Source organism: Apium graveolens, chromosome 7 (genome assembly GCF_009905375.1).
Source record: "Apium graveolens cultivar Ventura chromosome 7, ASM990537v1, whole genome shotgun sequence".
Lineage (NCBI taxonomy): Eukaryota > Viridiplantae > Streptophyta > Magnoliopsida > Apiales > Apiaceae > Apium > Apium graveolens.
Window position 1 is genome coordinate 145,143,710 of NC_133653.1, and position 16,747 is coordinate 145,160,456.

General features: G+C 34.6%; 1 protein-coding gene across 1 annotated transcript; it reads left to right on the forward strand.

Annotated features, from left to right (window-relative positions):
- Positions 1-12,794: 12,794 nt before the first annotated feature.
- LOC141672212 (putative inactive shikimate kinase like 1, chloroplastic) lies at positions 12,795-16,263 on the forward strand. Its single transcript, XM_074478753.1, has 10 exons — positions 12,795-13,069; positions 13,157-13,231; positions 13,300-13,372; positions 13,975-14,062; positions 14,274-14,356; positions 14,435-14,561; positions 14,766-14,844; positions 15,330-15,394; positions 15,516-15,622; positions 15,984-16,263. The coding sequence occupies exons 1-9, from the start codon at positions 12,883-12,885 to the stop codon at positions 15,582-15,584; spliced, it is 846 nt and encodes a 281-aa protein (XP_074334854.1). The 5' UTR covers positions 12,795-12,882; the 3' UTR covers positions 15,585-15,622; positions 15,984-16,263.
- The last annotated feature ends 484 nt before the right edge of the window (positions 16,264-16,747 follow it).

A 16,747-nucleotide genomic window follows, 5' to 3' on the forward strand; every position in this document is an offset into this window, starting at 1 on the left:
CTAGCTGAAAGTGTGTTTACTTTGTTTGGCTTGATGAGCCGGTGACAGACCTGTTAGTGTAGGTGCCCTAGAGGCAATACATTATTCTTTTATCTTTATGTCAGTTGATCATTCAATAAATGTATTTATTATGACCTTAATTACTGCGATATTTTGTTAGCATAATAAATGTCCTTAGAATCATGATACAAATTGTATAGTTTAAGTACATGACTTGAACTTGAGATTATATAATATATCATATTCTTAAAGGTCCCTAGTCGAGTATTATTATATAGGACAATAATAATACATAGATAGACTAGTATGTTGTTTGACAAGATAACCACATCTCATTGGTTATAAGTATGGGGATACTGAAGTCAATACATAGGTACATGTGAGAGTACATGGTACTGGACAGACCCACAGTGAGATTCTTCATGTTTAATAAAGTCATAAGAAAGACTCACAGTGATAATGGTGTAACGATCCTTTGACTTGAAATCATTATATTTCTATACGAGGATTAATATACTTTGACTACATTAAAAGTTACTTTTGATCGGGTGATGATAAAAGTGGACATCGGGTATATCATGAGTCGTATGAGAAATATGAATGATAGATAAAGGATTTAACCCTCCTATAATTAGGAGAGATATTATTGGCCTCTTGATTGAGTGAGATTATAAAAGCATGGCCATGCTCAAATAATGATTTGTTTCAATAATCTACTCATGCATCAAGTAAACCCAGATTAAATGTTGAAGAGGATGACTAAATACATGCCTCGAGTTTAATCTATAATATGTATGGTTAAAGGGATTATATTACACGGAAAAACATTAATCACGAAAGGTTTTATCTAATCACGATTTAATTATTGTTTAATTGGGTAACAATGATGTATTACTAGATACCGCTCATTGTTTATAATTTTATTAGAGAATAAAATTATTGCCAATTAAATAATAGCCTATAGGGTCGCACAAATAGAGCACTTAATGGAATAGTTAATTTAAATTATGGATTTAAATTAATTGATGATTATTTGAATTTTATTATAATTAAGTAAGACTTAATTGAGATAATATAAATTCGAATTAAAAGGAATGTTTTTGCCCATAATAATTAAGTATGACTTAGTTATTAATTAAATAATAGAAATTCGTTTTTATTATTTAATCCAATACCTACTAGGGTTGGGCTTTGCTATTATGGGCCCTTTTAATCAGTCATTATAAATAGATAATGAGAGGTTAAAGAGGCTTGAACGTTTTTTAAGAAAACCCTAGCAGCAAAGAGAGGCAGAGGCAATTCAGATCGTCAAGAAGGAGGCTAGTACATCCATTCCGTAGTCAAGTTCGTGAGACGTTCTTGAAGGTGCTCGTGTGGATACCATAGAGGTGTTTCTCCGAGAGGTAGACACAAAGCGTGATAGCTAGGATCTCCGTTGAGTTCGTAAAAGTTAATCTCTTGAAAGGTATGATTCGTTATCTCCATAATCTGCCCATAATTATACATGGATCCTGTTTTTGGGTTTCGAATTTTTGTTTTATTTACGTTTATCCGCTGCGTTTTATGCCTTCGGAACCCAACAATGGCATCAGAGCTACGTGTATAAGGGGCTGATTTGGTTACGTGTTTACTGTATTTTTACAAGTATGCATGTGTGATGAGTCTGCCATGATAACAGTTATGTTATATGAGTCTGCCATGATAACAGTTATGTTATATGAATGATATGATGAATCTGTTAATGATCTATATGATGATACTAGTATGTTTAAGATCTGCCATAACTCATATGTATGCGATCTCTTAAAATATGTATACTGATACACGTTTTTGGTAACTGGGATATGGATCGTGTGTATACTGATACATGCTTCTGGAATAGTATTCTGATACATGTTTTTCTAGTATTCTGATACTTGATTTTGCAAAAATTTCCGCCATCGGGGGGCTCGCTGCCCCCCCCGAACCCCCCCAGCGACCTCACCGCGGAGGTCGAACCGCGTGGTTAGGGTTTCGTTTTTAATTTGTGCTTATGACATATGCTTTACTTATTTATTATTCTTGATTGGATCATGATAAGTGATAAATAGTATGTCATCTTTATATGATCTATCATGTTCTTTAATGGTTACTGAGCATGGTGCATAGTTATGGCCTTAAGACCTTAGTTGTAATGGTTTATTCTTTTGGTTTGTAATAAATACGACTTGCATGTCGTTTTCTATTTGTAGTTGTTTTATCTCGAATGTAACTCGAGTTCTTTTGTAAGTTCATTAGTATAATTCTTAATGTAACATCCTAGAAGGACAAGGGAAAGATGAGGCATCCTATGGAGGCCAAGGAGACAATGGAAGCAATAGAGAAGACATATGTAATAGTTATTTTTACACCATAGATTGACCTTGATCTTTTCATTAGCCTGAAAAGATCACATAGGATTGGGCCATAACTATTGCACGTTTACTTTACGTACTTTTCATATGATGTATAAATAGTATGTGTAGAGTAGAAAAATGCATGTTTTAATTAGATTAATGATGTATGTATGTATTAGATACATCACCCATGCCATGCCTTTAAACAAGATAAAATCTGTAACGACTCAAGATTTAAAATTAACAAACGATCATGAGATTCTCGTGTTTATGAAACACGGAATAAAATACGAATTTTCTTTATTTCTGACATGGGGCGATTTTGTCAACAACGGGTTCATAGAACTTGTAAGGCTGTGGGTTTTAAGCGAGACCGATGTGACTCCTCCACTACCTGGAAATCAAACCATTGACGAGTATTGATTTGAAGTATTTTATTCAAGGAAAAATTGGGAATCTCTTTATGATGGGATCATGATCGTTCTAAATTAAAATCCCTAAGTAAAAATATTAAGTTTTAATCAGATGCTTTCCAATGAATGAACACTCATTAAATCCTAGATCGATAAGGGGAAGGGCTGTCAGTGGCAGGGGACTCCTATCTATCATGGTGAAATGCGACGAATATAAACGGTTATATTCGGACGTTGTATCATTGGGTCTAACTTAACTGAGTCATCATAATAAGGTGAATATAAACGGTTATATTCAACTATTATGAACTTAGAAGCATAGAGTTTGGTTAAAAATCTATTAGATAGATAAGATCAATTGTTGTTCACCAAATTATCCAAGAATTATATATGATATAATTGACAACTGTTGTCTACCTAAATAATCATGTTTTAAGGATACCAGTGGTTGACTTAGAACATGACGAAATATGGATCTTGGCTCACTAGAAAGATTTATGGGATATACTTTCCGAATTAATAGTTAGGGCTATTAATTTGATAAAAAAAAAATAGTGGGAGATATATTACGAATATATCATAATCATATGAACATAAAATTTTAACTCAGACAATCTAATGTTTATTTTGCGCTTTTATTATTGTAGATACTGAGTAATGGCAAACAACACAAACACACTATCCGTACGTTCAGTCCTTGAGAAGGACAAGCTGACAGGTGGAAACAACTTCCTAGACTGGCAGAGGAATTTGAGGATTGTCCTCAGGCAGGAGCGCAAGCTTCATGTCATTGATATTCCTCCTCCAGGCCCCCTTCCTGAGGGTGCTACTGCTGATGAACGAGCAGCACGCACAAAGGATGAGAATGATGCAAATGATGTTGCATGTCTTATGTTGGCAACTATGAGTGCTGAGCTTCAAAGACAACATGTGCATATGGATGCATATACTATCAATGAGCACTTGCAAAGCATGTTTGCAAGCCAAACTCGTCAAGAAAGGTTCAACACGAGTAAGTCACTTTTTAATTGCAAACAAGGGGCGAGTGAACCAGTTGGCCCACATGTTCTGAAGATGATTGGTTACATTGAGTACCTTGAAACTTTGGGTTTCCCGATTGGTCCGGAAACTGGTATTGACCTAATCATGAATTCTTTGAACAACAAATTCACTCAGTTTGTTGTGAACTACAATATGAATGAATTTGACAAAACACCTACTGAATTGTTGCATATGTTGAGAACATATGAGACCAACATGAAGACAGCTGAACCTGCTCCCATACTGATGGTGGGAAATAAAGGTAAGGCCAAAGGGAAGGGAAAATGGAAGGGTAAGAAGAAGATTGGATCTGATTCTACAACCAAGCCAAAGTCAGGTCCCAAACAGGCTTTAAAGCCTAAAGGTGGTGTGGCCAAGGGTGAATGTCACTACTGTAAGAAAGATGGTCACTGGAAGAGAAACTGTCCAATTTACTTGGAGGATCTGAAGAAAAAGAAAGCAGTTCAGATTTCTGGATCAGGTATTTATGTTATAGAAGTCAATTTGTCTATTTCTACATCCTGGGTATTTGATACTGGATGTGCTTCTCACATTTGTATAAATGTGCAGGGCCTGCAGAGAAGTAGAACTCTGGCTAAGGGAGAAGTGGACCTAAGAGTAGGCAATGGAGCAAAAGTTGTTGCTTTAGCTGTAGGGACTTATTATTTATCTATGCCCTCTGGGCTTGTTTTAGAACTAGAAGACTGTTTTTACGTGCCTGCGATTCGCAGAAACATTATTTCTGTTTCTTGTTTGGACAAGAAAGGTTTTTCGTTTACAATAAAGAACAACAGTTGCTCTTTTGCTTTGAATGATTTAACCTATGGTGTTGCGCGTTTATTTAATGGTTTATATGTTCTTGATTTAGATAACCCTGTCTGTAATATAGAAAACAAACGACTTAAAATAAATGACTCAAATCAAACATACCTCTGGCATTGTCGTCTAGGCCACATAAATGAGAAACGCATATCCAAATTACATAAGGATGGATACTTGGATAAGTTTGATTTTGAATCATACCAAGAATGCGAATCTTGTTTGCTTGGTAAGATGACTAAAGCCCCTTTCACTGGTAAGGGTCAAAGGGCCACTAAACGTCTGGAGCTAATACATAGTGATGTATGTGGCCCAATGCGTGTAATGGCTAGAGGAGGCTACTACTACTTCATAACATTTACTGATGATTTCAGTAGATATGGATATGTATATCTTATGAAGAACAAATCCGATTCTTTTGAAAAATTTAAAGAATACAAGGTTGAAGTAGAGAAGCAAATTGGCGGAGATGCAAGTATTAAGATCTTACGATCCGATCGTGGGGGTGAATACTTAAGCAACGAATTTAGAGAGTATTTGAAAGAGTGTGGTATTGTATCGCAACTCACTCCGCCAGGAACACCTCAATGGAATGGAGTTTCAGAGAGGAGAAATCGCACCTTGTTGGACATGGTGCGATCGATGATGAGTCATGCAGATCTTCCAATTAGTTTCTAGGGTTACGCTCTAGAAACAGCGGCTTTCACACTTAACCGTGTTCCTACTAAGAAGGTTCAAAAGACTCCATATGAGATATGGAAAGAGAAACGGTCAGGCATGAACTTTATGAAAGTTTGGGGATGTAAGGCATTTGTGAAACGTCAAGAATCTGACAAGCTTGGACCTAAATCCGAAGAGTGCATTTTTGTAGGATACCCTAATGAAACAAAGGCGTATTATTTTTATAGTCCTTCTGAGCAGAAAGTGTTTATTGCTCGAGATGCTGTCTTCATGGAAAGAGATTTTGTTTCCAAAAGAAACAGTGGGAGAACTATAGATCTCGATGAAGATCGAGAACCGCAAAATAGCATTGAACCTGAAGTGGAACAAGAGCAGAATAATGATAATGCTCAACAAACACAGGTTGTTCGTAGATCTGGTAGATTTCGCCATGAGCCAGAGAGATATGGATTTCTCATGACTCAGTGTGGTGATTTGATGCTCATAGATGAAGATGAGCCTCTCACATACCAAGATGCTATGAACAGTCTAGACTCTAAGAGATGGCTTGAAGCCATGAAATCCGAGATAGATTCCATGTACGAAAACCAAGTATGGACTTTGGTTGATCCACCTGAAGGGGTAAAACCCATAGGGTGCAAATGGGTTTTTAAGAAGAAAAAGGGCATGGATGGAAATGTTCAGACCTATAAAGCTAGGCTGGTTGCAAAAGGTTTCAAACAAATTCATGGTATTGACTATGATGAAACTTTCTCACCAGTGGCTATGGTCAAGTCTATAAGGATTTTACTTGCCATTGCAGCATTCCATGATTATGAAATCTGGCAAATGGATGTCAAAACAGCCTTCCTTAATGGAAGCCTTGAAGAGGATGTGTACATGACACAACCTGAGGGTTTTGTCGATCCAAGGAATGCTGGCAAGGTATGTAAATTGCGTCGATCCATTTATGGATTGAAGCAATCCTCTAGGAGATGGAATATCCGTTTTGATGAAATAGTCATAGAGTATGGCTTTGTTCAAAACGAAGATGAACCGTGTGTTTACAAGAAGGTTAATGGGAGCTATGTGGCATTCATAGTACTATATGTTGATGATATACTACTAATGGGGAATGACATACCTTCTCTAAAGGCTGTTAAGACGTGGTTAGGGAGCAATTTCTCCATTAAAGACTTAGGAGAGGCATCCTACATTCTAGGAATGAGGATCTATAGAGAAAGATCTAGAAGGATGATCGGTCTAAGTCAGAGCACATACATTGATAAGGTTTTGCATCGTTTTGGAATGCAAAATGCAAAAAGGGGATATGTCCCTGTGTCTCAAGGGATAACGATCTCTAAGGACCAATGTCCGAAATCATTGGATGAGAAGGACCACATGAATAAAGTTCCATATGCTTCAGCAATTGGATCTATCATGTATGCAATGGTATGTACTCGCCCAGATGTCTCGTATGCTTTGAGCATGACGAGCAGATACCAGTCTAATCCGGGTGAAGGTCACTGGACGGCAGTTAAGAATATTCTTAAGTACCTGAAAAGAACTAAAGATTCATTCTTGGTGTATGGAGGAGAAGAGAAACTCGTTGTAAAAGGTTACACCGATGCAAGTTTCCAAACAGACAGAGATGATACTGTATCACAGTCTGGTTTTGTGTTTTGTCTAAACGGAGGTGCTGTAAGCTGGAAGAGTTCAAAGCAAGAAACAGTAGCTGATTCTACAATGGAGGCTGAGTACATTGCAGCTTGTGAAGCAGCTAAGGAGGCCGTTTGGATTCGAAAGTTCATTTCTGTTTTGGGAGTGGTTCCATCGATCGCAGATCCCATTGATCTATACTGCGATAATAATGGAGCCATTGCACAGGCTAAAGAACCTAGATCACACTCCCGGGCTAAACATATACTCAGGAGATTTCACCTTATTCGAGAGATTAATGAAAGGGGTGATATACACATATGTAAAGTGCACACAAATGATAACATTGCAGACCCACTGACCAAAGGCTTGTCGCAGCAGAAGCACGATGGTCACACTAGTTCCATGGGTATTAGATATATGGGTGATTGGCTCTAGTGCAAGTGGGAGATTGTTAGTGTAGGTGCCCTAGAGGCAATACATTATTCTTTTATCTTTATGTCAGTTGATCATTCAATAAATGTATTTATTATGACCTTAATTACTGCGATATTTTGTTAGCATAATAAATGTCCTTAGAATCATGATACAAATTGTATAGTTTAAGTACATGACTTGAACTTGAGATTATATAATATATCATATTCTTAAAGGTCCCTAGTCGAGTATTATTATATAGGACAATAATAATACATAGATAGACTAGTATGTTGTTTGACAAGATAACCACATCTCATTGGTTATAAGTATGGGGATACTGAAGTCAATACATAGGTACATGTGAGAGTACATGGTACTGGACAGACCCACAGTGAGATTCTTCATGTTTAATAAAGTCATAAGAAAGACTCACAGTGATAATGGTGTAACGATCCTTTGACTTGAAATCATTATATTTCTATACGAGGATTAATATACTTTGACTACATTAAAAGTTACTTTTGATCGGGTGATGATAAAAGTGGACATCGGGTATATCATGAGTCGTATGAGAAATATGAATGATAGATAAAGGATTTAACCCTCCTATAATTAGGAGAGATATTATTGGCCTCTTGATTGAGTGAGATTATAAAAGCATGGCCATGCTCAAATAATGATTTGTTTCAATAATCTACTCATGCATCAAGTAAACCCAGATTAAATGTTGAAGAGGATGACTAAATACATGTCTCGAGTTTAATCTATAATATGTATGGTTAAAGGGATTATATTACACGGAAAAACATTAATCACGAAAGGTTTTATCTAATCACGATTTAATTATTGTTTAATTGGGTAACAATGATGTATTACTAGATACCGCTCATTGTTTATAATTTTATTAGAGAATAAAATTATTGCCAATTAAATAATAGCCTATAGGGTCGCACAAATAGAGCACTTAATGGAATAGTTAATTTAAATTATGGATTTAAATTAATTGATGATTATTTGAATTTTATTATAATTAAGTAAGACTTAATTGAGATAATATAAATTCGAATTAAAAGGAATGTTTTTGCCCATAATAATTAAGTATGACTTAGTTATTAATTAAATAATAGAAATTCGTTTTTATTATTTAATCCAATACCTACTAGGGTTGGGCTTTGCTATTATGGGCCCTTTTAATCAGTCATTATAAATAGATAATGAGAGGTTAAAGAGGCTTGAACGTTTTTTAAGAAAACCCTAGCAGCAAAGAGAGGCAGAGGCAATTCAGATCGTCAAGAAGGAGGCTAGTACATCCATTCCGTAGTCAAGTTCGTGAGACGTTCTTGAAGGTGCTCGTGTGGATACCATAGAGGTGTTTCTCCGAGAGGTAGACACAAAGCGTGATAGCTAGGATCTCCGTTGAGTTCGTAAAAGTTAATCTCTTGAAAGGTATGATTCGTTATCTCCATAATCTGCCCATAATTATACATGGATCCTGTTTTTGGGTTTCGAATTTTTGTTTTATTTACGTTTATCCGCTGCGTTTTATGCCTTCGGAACCCAACAAGACCATGCTTTGGAAGCTGTTCACCAGCTTTACAAGGAGATGGACATGAAATACTATGACATGAAAATAGAATTGTGGGCATATCATCAGAAGAAGTTGGTTGCCATTCGTGCTCAGGTGATTGAGAAGGTGCGGGAAGTGGAAACCGCCATCAACGACGCTCGAATTTAATAAATCCGAAGGTAGGATTGTCCCCACTTGTTTTCAATCTAGAAGTTGTATTTTCAAGTATTGTTGTTTTGAAGTTGTTGTACTTTCAAACTTTTGTTTTCAAGCTAGAACATGTATTTGAGATAACAAATAATTCCTATATAGAAATCTCAACTTAACTATTTTACATTTGTCACTTTCTGTTCGTGAGCTTATCTAACATTTTCCTTACTTCCTTACCATTTTCGGGTGGCTAAAAATCACCCATCTAAATATTTTTTCCTTAAATTCAAATTTTTTTGTCAAAGTACTGTAGAAATATTACTATATAAAGTTGCACAATTTAAACTTTCGATTGAATAACTATATTTTCTGAAAATTTAAAAAACACTCTTCGTTATACTAGTTCATATTTCCTTCTAAGGAAGCATGTTCGTGTGCATAGAAATATATCTTCTTCAATTTTTTTTTCTTGAATTTTTTCTGTCAAATTAAAGTAGTGTACTTTTACTGCAAAATTACGCAAAAAAAAATATGAGGATATATTATGCTTACTAATCTTCCCAAAATGCTTGTCAAACATGATTTACTTATGTATTACAGCGTAACAGAAAAATGAAAAAACAAAATAAATCTAACAAGACTACGCCACTTCAACAGAGGGGTTCAACGCCACTAGAAGTTGCGTAGTGGCCTATTTTTGCAAAATTCTGTTCAGGTGGGCTACTTAAACAAAACTTATGTTCAAGTAGCCCAGAAATCAAACGGAGCCCAATTATACTGCCATTTTTGTTTGAGCAAATTTTTTTTTATTAAATCAAGTTAATTAAGTTTATTATGATTATTATTATTATATATATGTTGTCACGAAAAAAAAAAGTATACGGTGATCTAAATAGTACTGTGGTGTCATTTCAATAATAGTATTCTAACCTATTTAATGTGAATGTGAACAAGATTTGAAATAACTTTTTTAAAAATAATTTTTATTAACCACGCTGTAAATTTGAAGTATAAAAATGGGAAATTTTTAATTTTTTTGAAACATTTTTACGCATCACTCAAGTGTGCTTATAAGGCTGGACACCCCGGGCACTTCAGTCATTTTACTCTCATCTAAATTTGACTATTCTTCGTTAGACTAGTTTCATCAGAAAATCACAAACATTCAACCTACAAAATATTCCTCTCTTATCTTCCAGTTTTACCCCTCACTCTCTTTACCCTCAATCTGCACAGAGCTCAAAACCCTAACCAATTCTTGAAAATCCATCACAACCCCGCCAATAAAGTTTCAATCTTTAGCTCATTTGTCACTCCAAATCTTCCTATACACACGCATTCATATATCACACATTCATATATGAGTTGCGTTGTCACCAAGACTTCAAAAGTCAACTCATGGTATAGTTATTGACTCATTGACTCCTTGTAGTAGGGGACACCATATTCGGCCTATTGATTATTAGAAGCAATAGCCATGAAATACAATGATATATCTCAGTACATGAACTAGTTTTGACTTGGTAAGAGCATGCGGGAATAAACTAGAGCAAAAATAAAATCATAAGTGCATATATTACACACTAGTTACCACTTAGAATTATTTCAAGTTAGAAATTATTCTAAGACACTAAGTGGTTAATATAATGGAAAGAAAAGTTTTAGAATTATTCTAAGTCCTAACTGGTTAATATAAGGGAAAGAAAAACTCTAGAAAAGTTCTAGAATTATTCTAAGTCCTAACTGGTTAATACAAGGAAAAGAAAAAGTTTAAAATTATTCTAAGTCATAACTGGTTAATACAAGGAAAAGAAAAGCTCCACGGCTTTTTCAAGTCCTAACTGATTAATAAAGGAAAAGAAAAACTCTAGAATTTTTCTAAGTCCTAACGGTTAATACAAGGGAAATAAAAGGTCTAAAATTATTCTAAGTCGTAACTGGTGCATTAAAGGGAAAAAAGGAGGTCTGAAATTATTCTATCTCTTAACTAGTGCATACAAGGGATCCAAGGGTACTAGTAGTCACCAATTAGATTACTAGCTTATCAAGGCAGAATTTTCTTAGGCAAAATAATCCTCCTAGCTATGCTAATACACATGGTCTCCATAGAATGTAATGGATATGAATTTCGACCCCATGTGCTGCTATTGCCCTCCAGGTATATTCCAAGACTTTCAAGGAGGATTTATACTCGCAACTTAGCCATTCTCAAGCGAGAAGTCGCAAGTTAGCACTTCAAATGCTATAAGGGGATCTCATCTCGCAAGTAACATGTATATGTAGCCCTTGGAGTCGCTACTAAAGGTATCAAGTAGAAGCAAAGGTTGCCAAAATATTTCTCTAAGAAGTACTATTAGGGGACTGGCTCGCAAATAAGGCCCTTCTAAAGCCCTAGGAGTCACAAGTTACAAAGTAAACAATAAATTGTTGTTCCTAGCACTCCTAGTCGCAAGTAATGAAATCAAGGTCCCTGGACGTAGTTAATTTCTCATTCACAACATATTATTTTCTATCACTTGACTTATGTTGTTAATATTTGGCCACATAATTTAAAGTGGTATAAAGTCTACACAGAAAAGTAGAAGCAAATAACAAAACACTTATCGAGGAGTGTTTTTTGTACCTAACTTATAAGTGGCATTTTCAACTTATAAGCTCATAAGTTGAATGTTAGTAACAACGTACTTTTTCTCAGCTTATTTTGATTTTTTACATTTTTATTAATTTTAATTTTAAATAATATATTTTTAAATTTTAATCTAATCTAAAATTCATGAAATAATTTGATTATATTTTAAAATTATTTATTTATATTTATTTAAATAAAAAAAATTCTGACTTATAAGTGAAATTATCCAAACACTTATGTAACTTATAAATATTTATATACTTATCACTTATAAGTTATTTATTCATTTTAAATCATAAGTTACTTATTTTAAGATTTGCCAAACGGTCATATGCTTTCCCAAATATCTTATTTTCATTACTTTATTGTCCTAAACACTATTCATATTTGACTAGTTGACTAGTGCTCGATAGAGAGCTCACTTAAAAAGGGAGCGACAGAACTCCTTTTTAAAATTTAATTTTAAAAATTAAAAAAAGTGTAATATTTTTTTGTGTCATAGTACTTCCGTAAAGTTAATTATAAATAAAATTTATTTGAAACTTTTTAAAAAATCATGAAAAAAAGTTTAGAATCTATTTTTGATTCTATTGAATTTTAATATTTTGTTTTTGAAACTCATAAAGGTTGATTCAAATCTTGATTTTTACAGTTATGTAATGACTATTATAATATTAATAAATTATTATTACATAATTAAATAAGTTAAAAAAATTAAAAATTTCGTTTTAGATCTAAGGTTCGAGAGCGAACCTTACTAGTATATAATTTGTTTTGAATTTTTTATTTAGTGACTCGACACATTCAAAATTAAAATACATGAAAATAAAATGAAGGATAATTTGGAGAAAGGAATTATTTAGACTAAATAAACTATAAAAATGAATACAAAATAAATAATAATAATTTAAAATTTCAAATTCAAATCTTTTTTCTTTTTGAAAATTAAGGAAAATGTTATTTTTAGACCAAATTTTTTATTTTCAGAATAACTATTAATATCATTTATAAAGTTACATTTTTTAAGAAAGAAGAAAGCAAGTGTGTTTGATATTTGATACTAGTAATTTTGATGTGTTAAATAATTGAGGAAGGGGGATATGGTGTAGTGGATAGGCTTGGCAATACCTACAGTAGGCATCAGCAGCGATGAATCCAGCAGTAGCAGCTTGTTTGGAGAGTAGCATCAGCTGCTGCTTTTCATTTCATTCTTCTCGTTTTTTTCAATTCCCCACTTTCACTTTGATTCCAAACACTCCGCCTCCTCCTCCCCGTCTTTCTTTCAAAAAATCAACTAGTGCCCTCACTTGCTCTATTCGCCACCACGCTGTTTCCGGTCAGCTTTCCCTATTTTATTTCCTTTCTCTATACTACTAATAATCTATCTACTGTTTAACTTGCTATTCACTTCCTCCATCCAAAGGTTCTACTTTTGAGCTTCAGAACAAGGCCGATGACATAGCATCTCACCTAAGGGGAACTTGTATATATCTTGTTGGTAACCACTTTTATCCCTTACCACATCTATAATTCTTCATTTTCGATTTCATCATTTTCAACTTTCAGGGATAAACACCAAAATCAAGACAAGTTTAGGAAAGTTCATCGCACAAACATTGCGTTATTACTTTTTCGACAGGTACACTTCATATGCATTTCTGTATATCTGTATACCAGATAATGATGTATTGCTTTCAGAATCAAAAATGTTGAGCATGTGTATAGTGTACAGTGGCGCACCAACAATTTGTCTCAGCCTGACCCTAAATTTCACAAATTCCTTGCTCAGCATCTTTTTCTAAAATCAGCTACCTTCTCTTAGTTGAACTGTCAGGACAAAAATATATATCATTCCCTCATTATCTTCTGGTTGTAATGGAAGTCTTGGAATTTTTAGATGCTAAATTTATCGACAATGTTAAAAACAAATTATAGAGCACAAATTTTATTAAAAGTATTTACTATGACATGTTAGAAGCATGGAACTTCTAATAATTACAAACAATATAATTGTGATAGATAGTACATAAATGAAGTCTTAAAAACACGCACATTAACTTCTGGTACTATTAACTTAATCTAAGATTATATTACTACGCAAAACAAACATGTCAGATTTCATTTAGTAAACCAGATATCAACAAAAAAGAGAAAAATATGTTTTTTTAAAGTTCAGGTTGAGCCACTGTACACTATTGCATGTGAGTGGCTCCATCTCTGATAGTCTGGTCCTGTATGCAGTGACAAGCTGATTGAGGAAGCTACAGGTGGTAGTGCTGCTGCAAAATCATTTAGGGAGAGAGATGAGAAAGGATTTCGCGAGTCAGAGGTGAAGAACCTCATATCACCTTATGCCTTGTGGAGAGAGATATATTTTTAGACTTTTAGACTTCTATTTTCTGCTTTATTACATACTACTGCTAAAAGAAGTAGAAGCTTTTTAATTGGGTGAAAGTGAAGGATAGGATTATGCTTCGGTCCCTCTGGATCCTCTTGTGTATATGTGAATATGTGATCAACGTAACGTCTCACTTTTTCAGACGGAAGTACTGAAGCAATTGTCATCCATGGGGCGCCTGGTTGTTTCTGCGGGAAATGGTGCATTTGGGAGCCCAGCAAATCTGTATGGATGATGCTGTATGGTACATAAACTGAACCTAATCTAAAACCACTGCCAAATAATATTTAAATGCAATTTTAGGTCACTTCTGAGGCATGGAATCCTAATATGGATAGACATCCCATTGGACATGATAGCTAAAGAAGCTGTTGAGGATGGGCTTGAACTTTCTGAGTTAGAGTTATCGCCTACTGTTTCGTATCCCGAGGTCTGTTATCTTAATGTTTTTTAGCTTTGAAATGAAATAGAGTCACCAACTATTCCGTTTTAGAATTCGAACTCACCAACTCATCCTGAAGTCTAATTTTTCATTTTTAGTGAAGTTGAATATTCAGTGCGATCTGCACCTATTAAATATATGTTGCTTATTTTAGGTTTTACTGATTATATATCCCATGATAAATAAGAACAGGTGCTCGATCAGCTGACTGCTCTGTACAAGCAGATGCAAGATGGATATGCCACAGCAGATGCAACAATTTCACTACAGAGTATATCCCATCACAATGATATGCTAATAAGCTTTAGGCCATAATCTCTCAGACCCTGAAGTGTGTTAGTTGTACCACTATGGATTTTGAACCTTTACAATACTGAAAATGAACCCTAAAGATGTATGTTGCACAAATGATACCTACATTGACCTTTCTCATTGGGATTTCCCACGTAAAATAAGTTGGCTAGCCTGCAATGATCCTCTTACCTTTAAGAACAATCACATCTTTCAAATGACTGATTATTTATTAAAAGGTAAGCATACTATGGCCATGTTGAGCATATCAAGGGCCAACTTCACCAAGAAATCTTATTAGTATTGTTTGTTTAAAACGAAATAAAGCTTCGGGTTTCAAGTGAATGAACTGGTATACTTCAGGGTTAATTAGTATTATAGGATAAATTTACGCGTCTTCTTTGGTTGTTTTTTTTGTTTTTGCTAAATTCTTCTTTGGTTGAAACAAACTCCTGTTCATTGCAGAGTTAGCTCAGAAGCTAGGATATGATGCCTTGGATGCAGTTACTGAGGAAGACATGGGTTTGGAGGTGATATGTGTGTGTGTGTGTGTGTGTGCAGGGATCAATTTTATGCTAAAAAATTAAATGTATTTTAATTTTGATTCCAAGCTACCTAACATGAGCATTCCTATGCCTGTATTAATATCAGGTTCTTAAAGAGTTAGAAAAATTGATGCGAGTAAAGAAGTTGATGGAAGAGGCTGCAAGACCATTTTAGATTTATTTTAGGTCATCTTTGCCATCAGCAGTTATCAGGTTTATTCTCATCTCTATCAGGTCTATGTATTTAATAGAATTATGGATATCGCAGCATGAAGACACGTGAGCTTAATACAACATTAGGTTAATTTGATTTTCTGGAAAAACATGTCAGAATAATTCTTGTTACCCAACAATTTACGTGCAAGCAGTTTTGCTAAAAGTAACAAGTGTTTCAGTAAACTACTAGCTGTATGGTAACTGCCAAAATAAATCAGAAAAGGAAGAAAGACGTGGCCTTGCCCCGTATATGTCACAGTACTTTTTTTTGCTAAATACTATACTGGTTTGGTTATTGTTAATATTGAGTGGACAAACTTTTTTGTATGTTATATAATTACTGATAATTTCCATCCAGGTGTGACATGGTAATCAGATCGACCTACACGGAGGACTTGATATTTTTAAAATTTATACAGGCACACAATTCTGTTGCCAAATTGGATCAGCCAGCACCGGAATAGAAGCATTCTTTTGTGCATTGCAAGTATACGGTGATAAGATATCTGATATCAATTGTCTTGCAGCAAATATATGCAGTATCAATAACAGTTTAAAGTACTTGTACTAGTTAGTAGCGTCTATTGTTACAATTTACAAAGAGGATGTCAGTGGATCGATGCACAACTTTCAGCATAGACCAGTGGTTCAGTCCAAGACTTTGAACATCAACAGCTAGACAAATCTAAATAGGGTGGTGATAGACAGTGGTCGAGTCCATGACTTAAAAATCAACGGCTATACTAATCTTAATAGGGTACAAGTTATCGGAGACCGTAATCTAACACAGGGCATCGGATTTATATTTCAAGGTCCCATATCGAAGCATTTTTTACCGATCTGTAATAATTTTCTGCATACTAGAAGTTCTTTACGTAGGAAGAAAAAGGTCTGATTCGCGGAATTTTTTTGCGGAGCAGTAAAAAAATGCTTCGATCTGGACACTTGTGGTTATGGAGCGGTGTGTTATATAAGCCTTTCCTAACTAATACCCACTTAAATATATCTTTACTTGTAATAACATAAACAACCTGCACTTTCGTATTATTAATTCCAAACCAAAATTAAAAAAAATCTCTATTACAAAGGTGATTTAACGAAAGTATAGCTAAAAACGGAAGT

Coding starts and splice junctions, on each gene's coding strand:
- LOC141672212 (XM_074478753.1), top strand. CDS start 12,883: ATGAATCCAGCAGTAGCAGCTTGTTTGGAGAGTAGCATCAGCTGCTGC. Junction 14,357..14,434: donor TTTGGGAGCCCAGCAAATCT/GTATGGATGATG, acceptor ATGCAATTTTAG/GTCACTTCTGAGGCATGGAA. Junction 15,395..15,515: donor AGGAAGACATGGGTTTGGAG/GTGATATGTGTG, acceptor TATTAATATCAG/GTTCTTAAAGAGTTAGAAAA.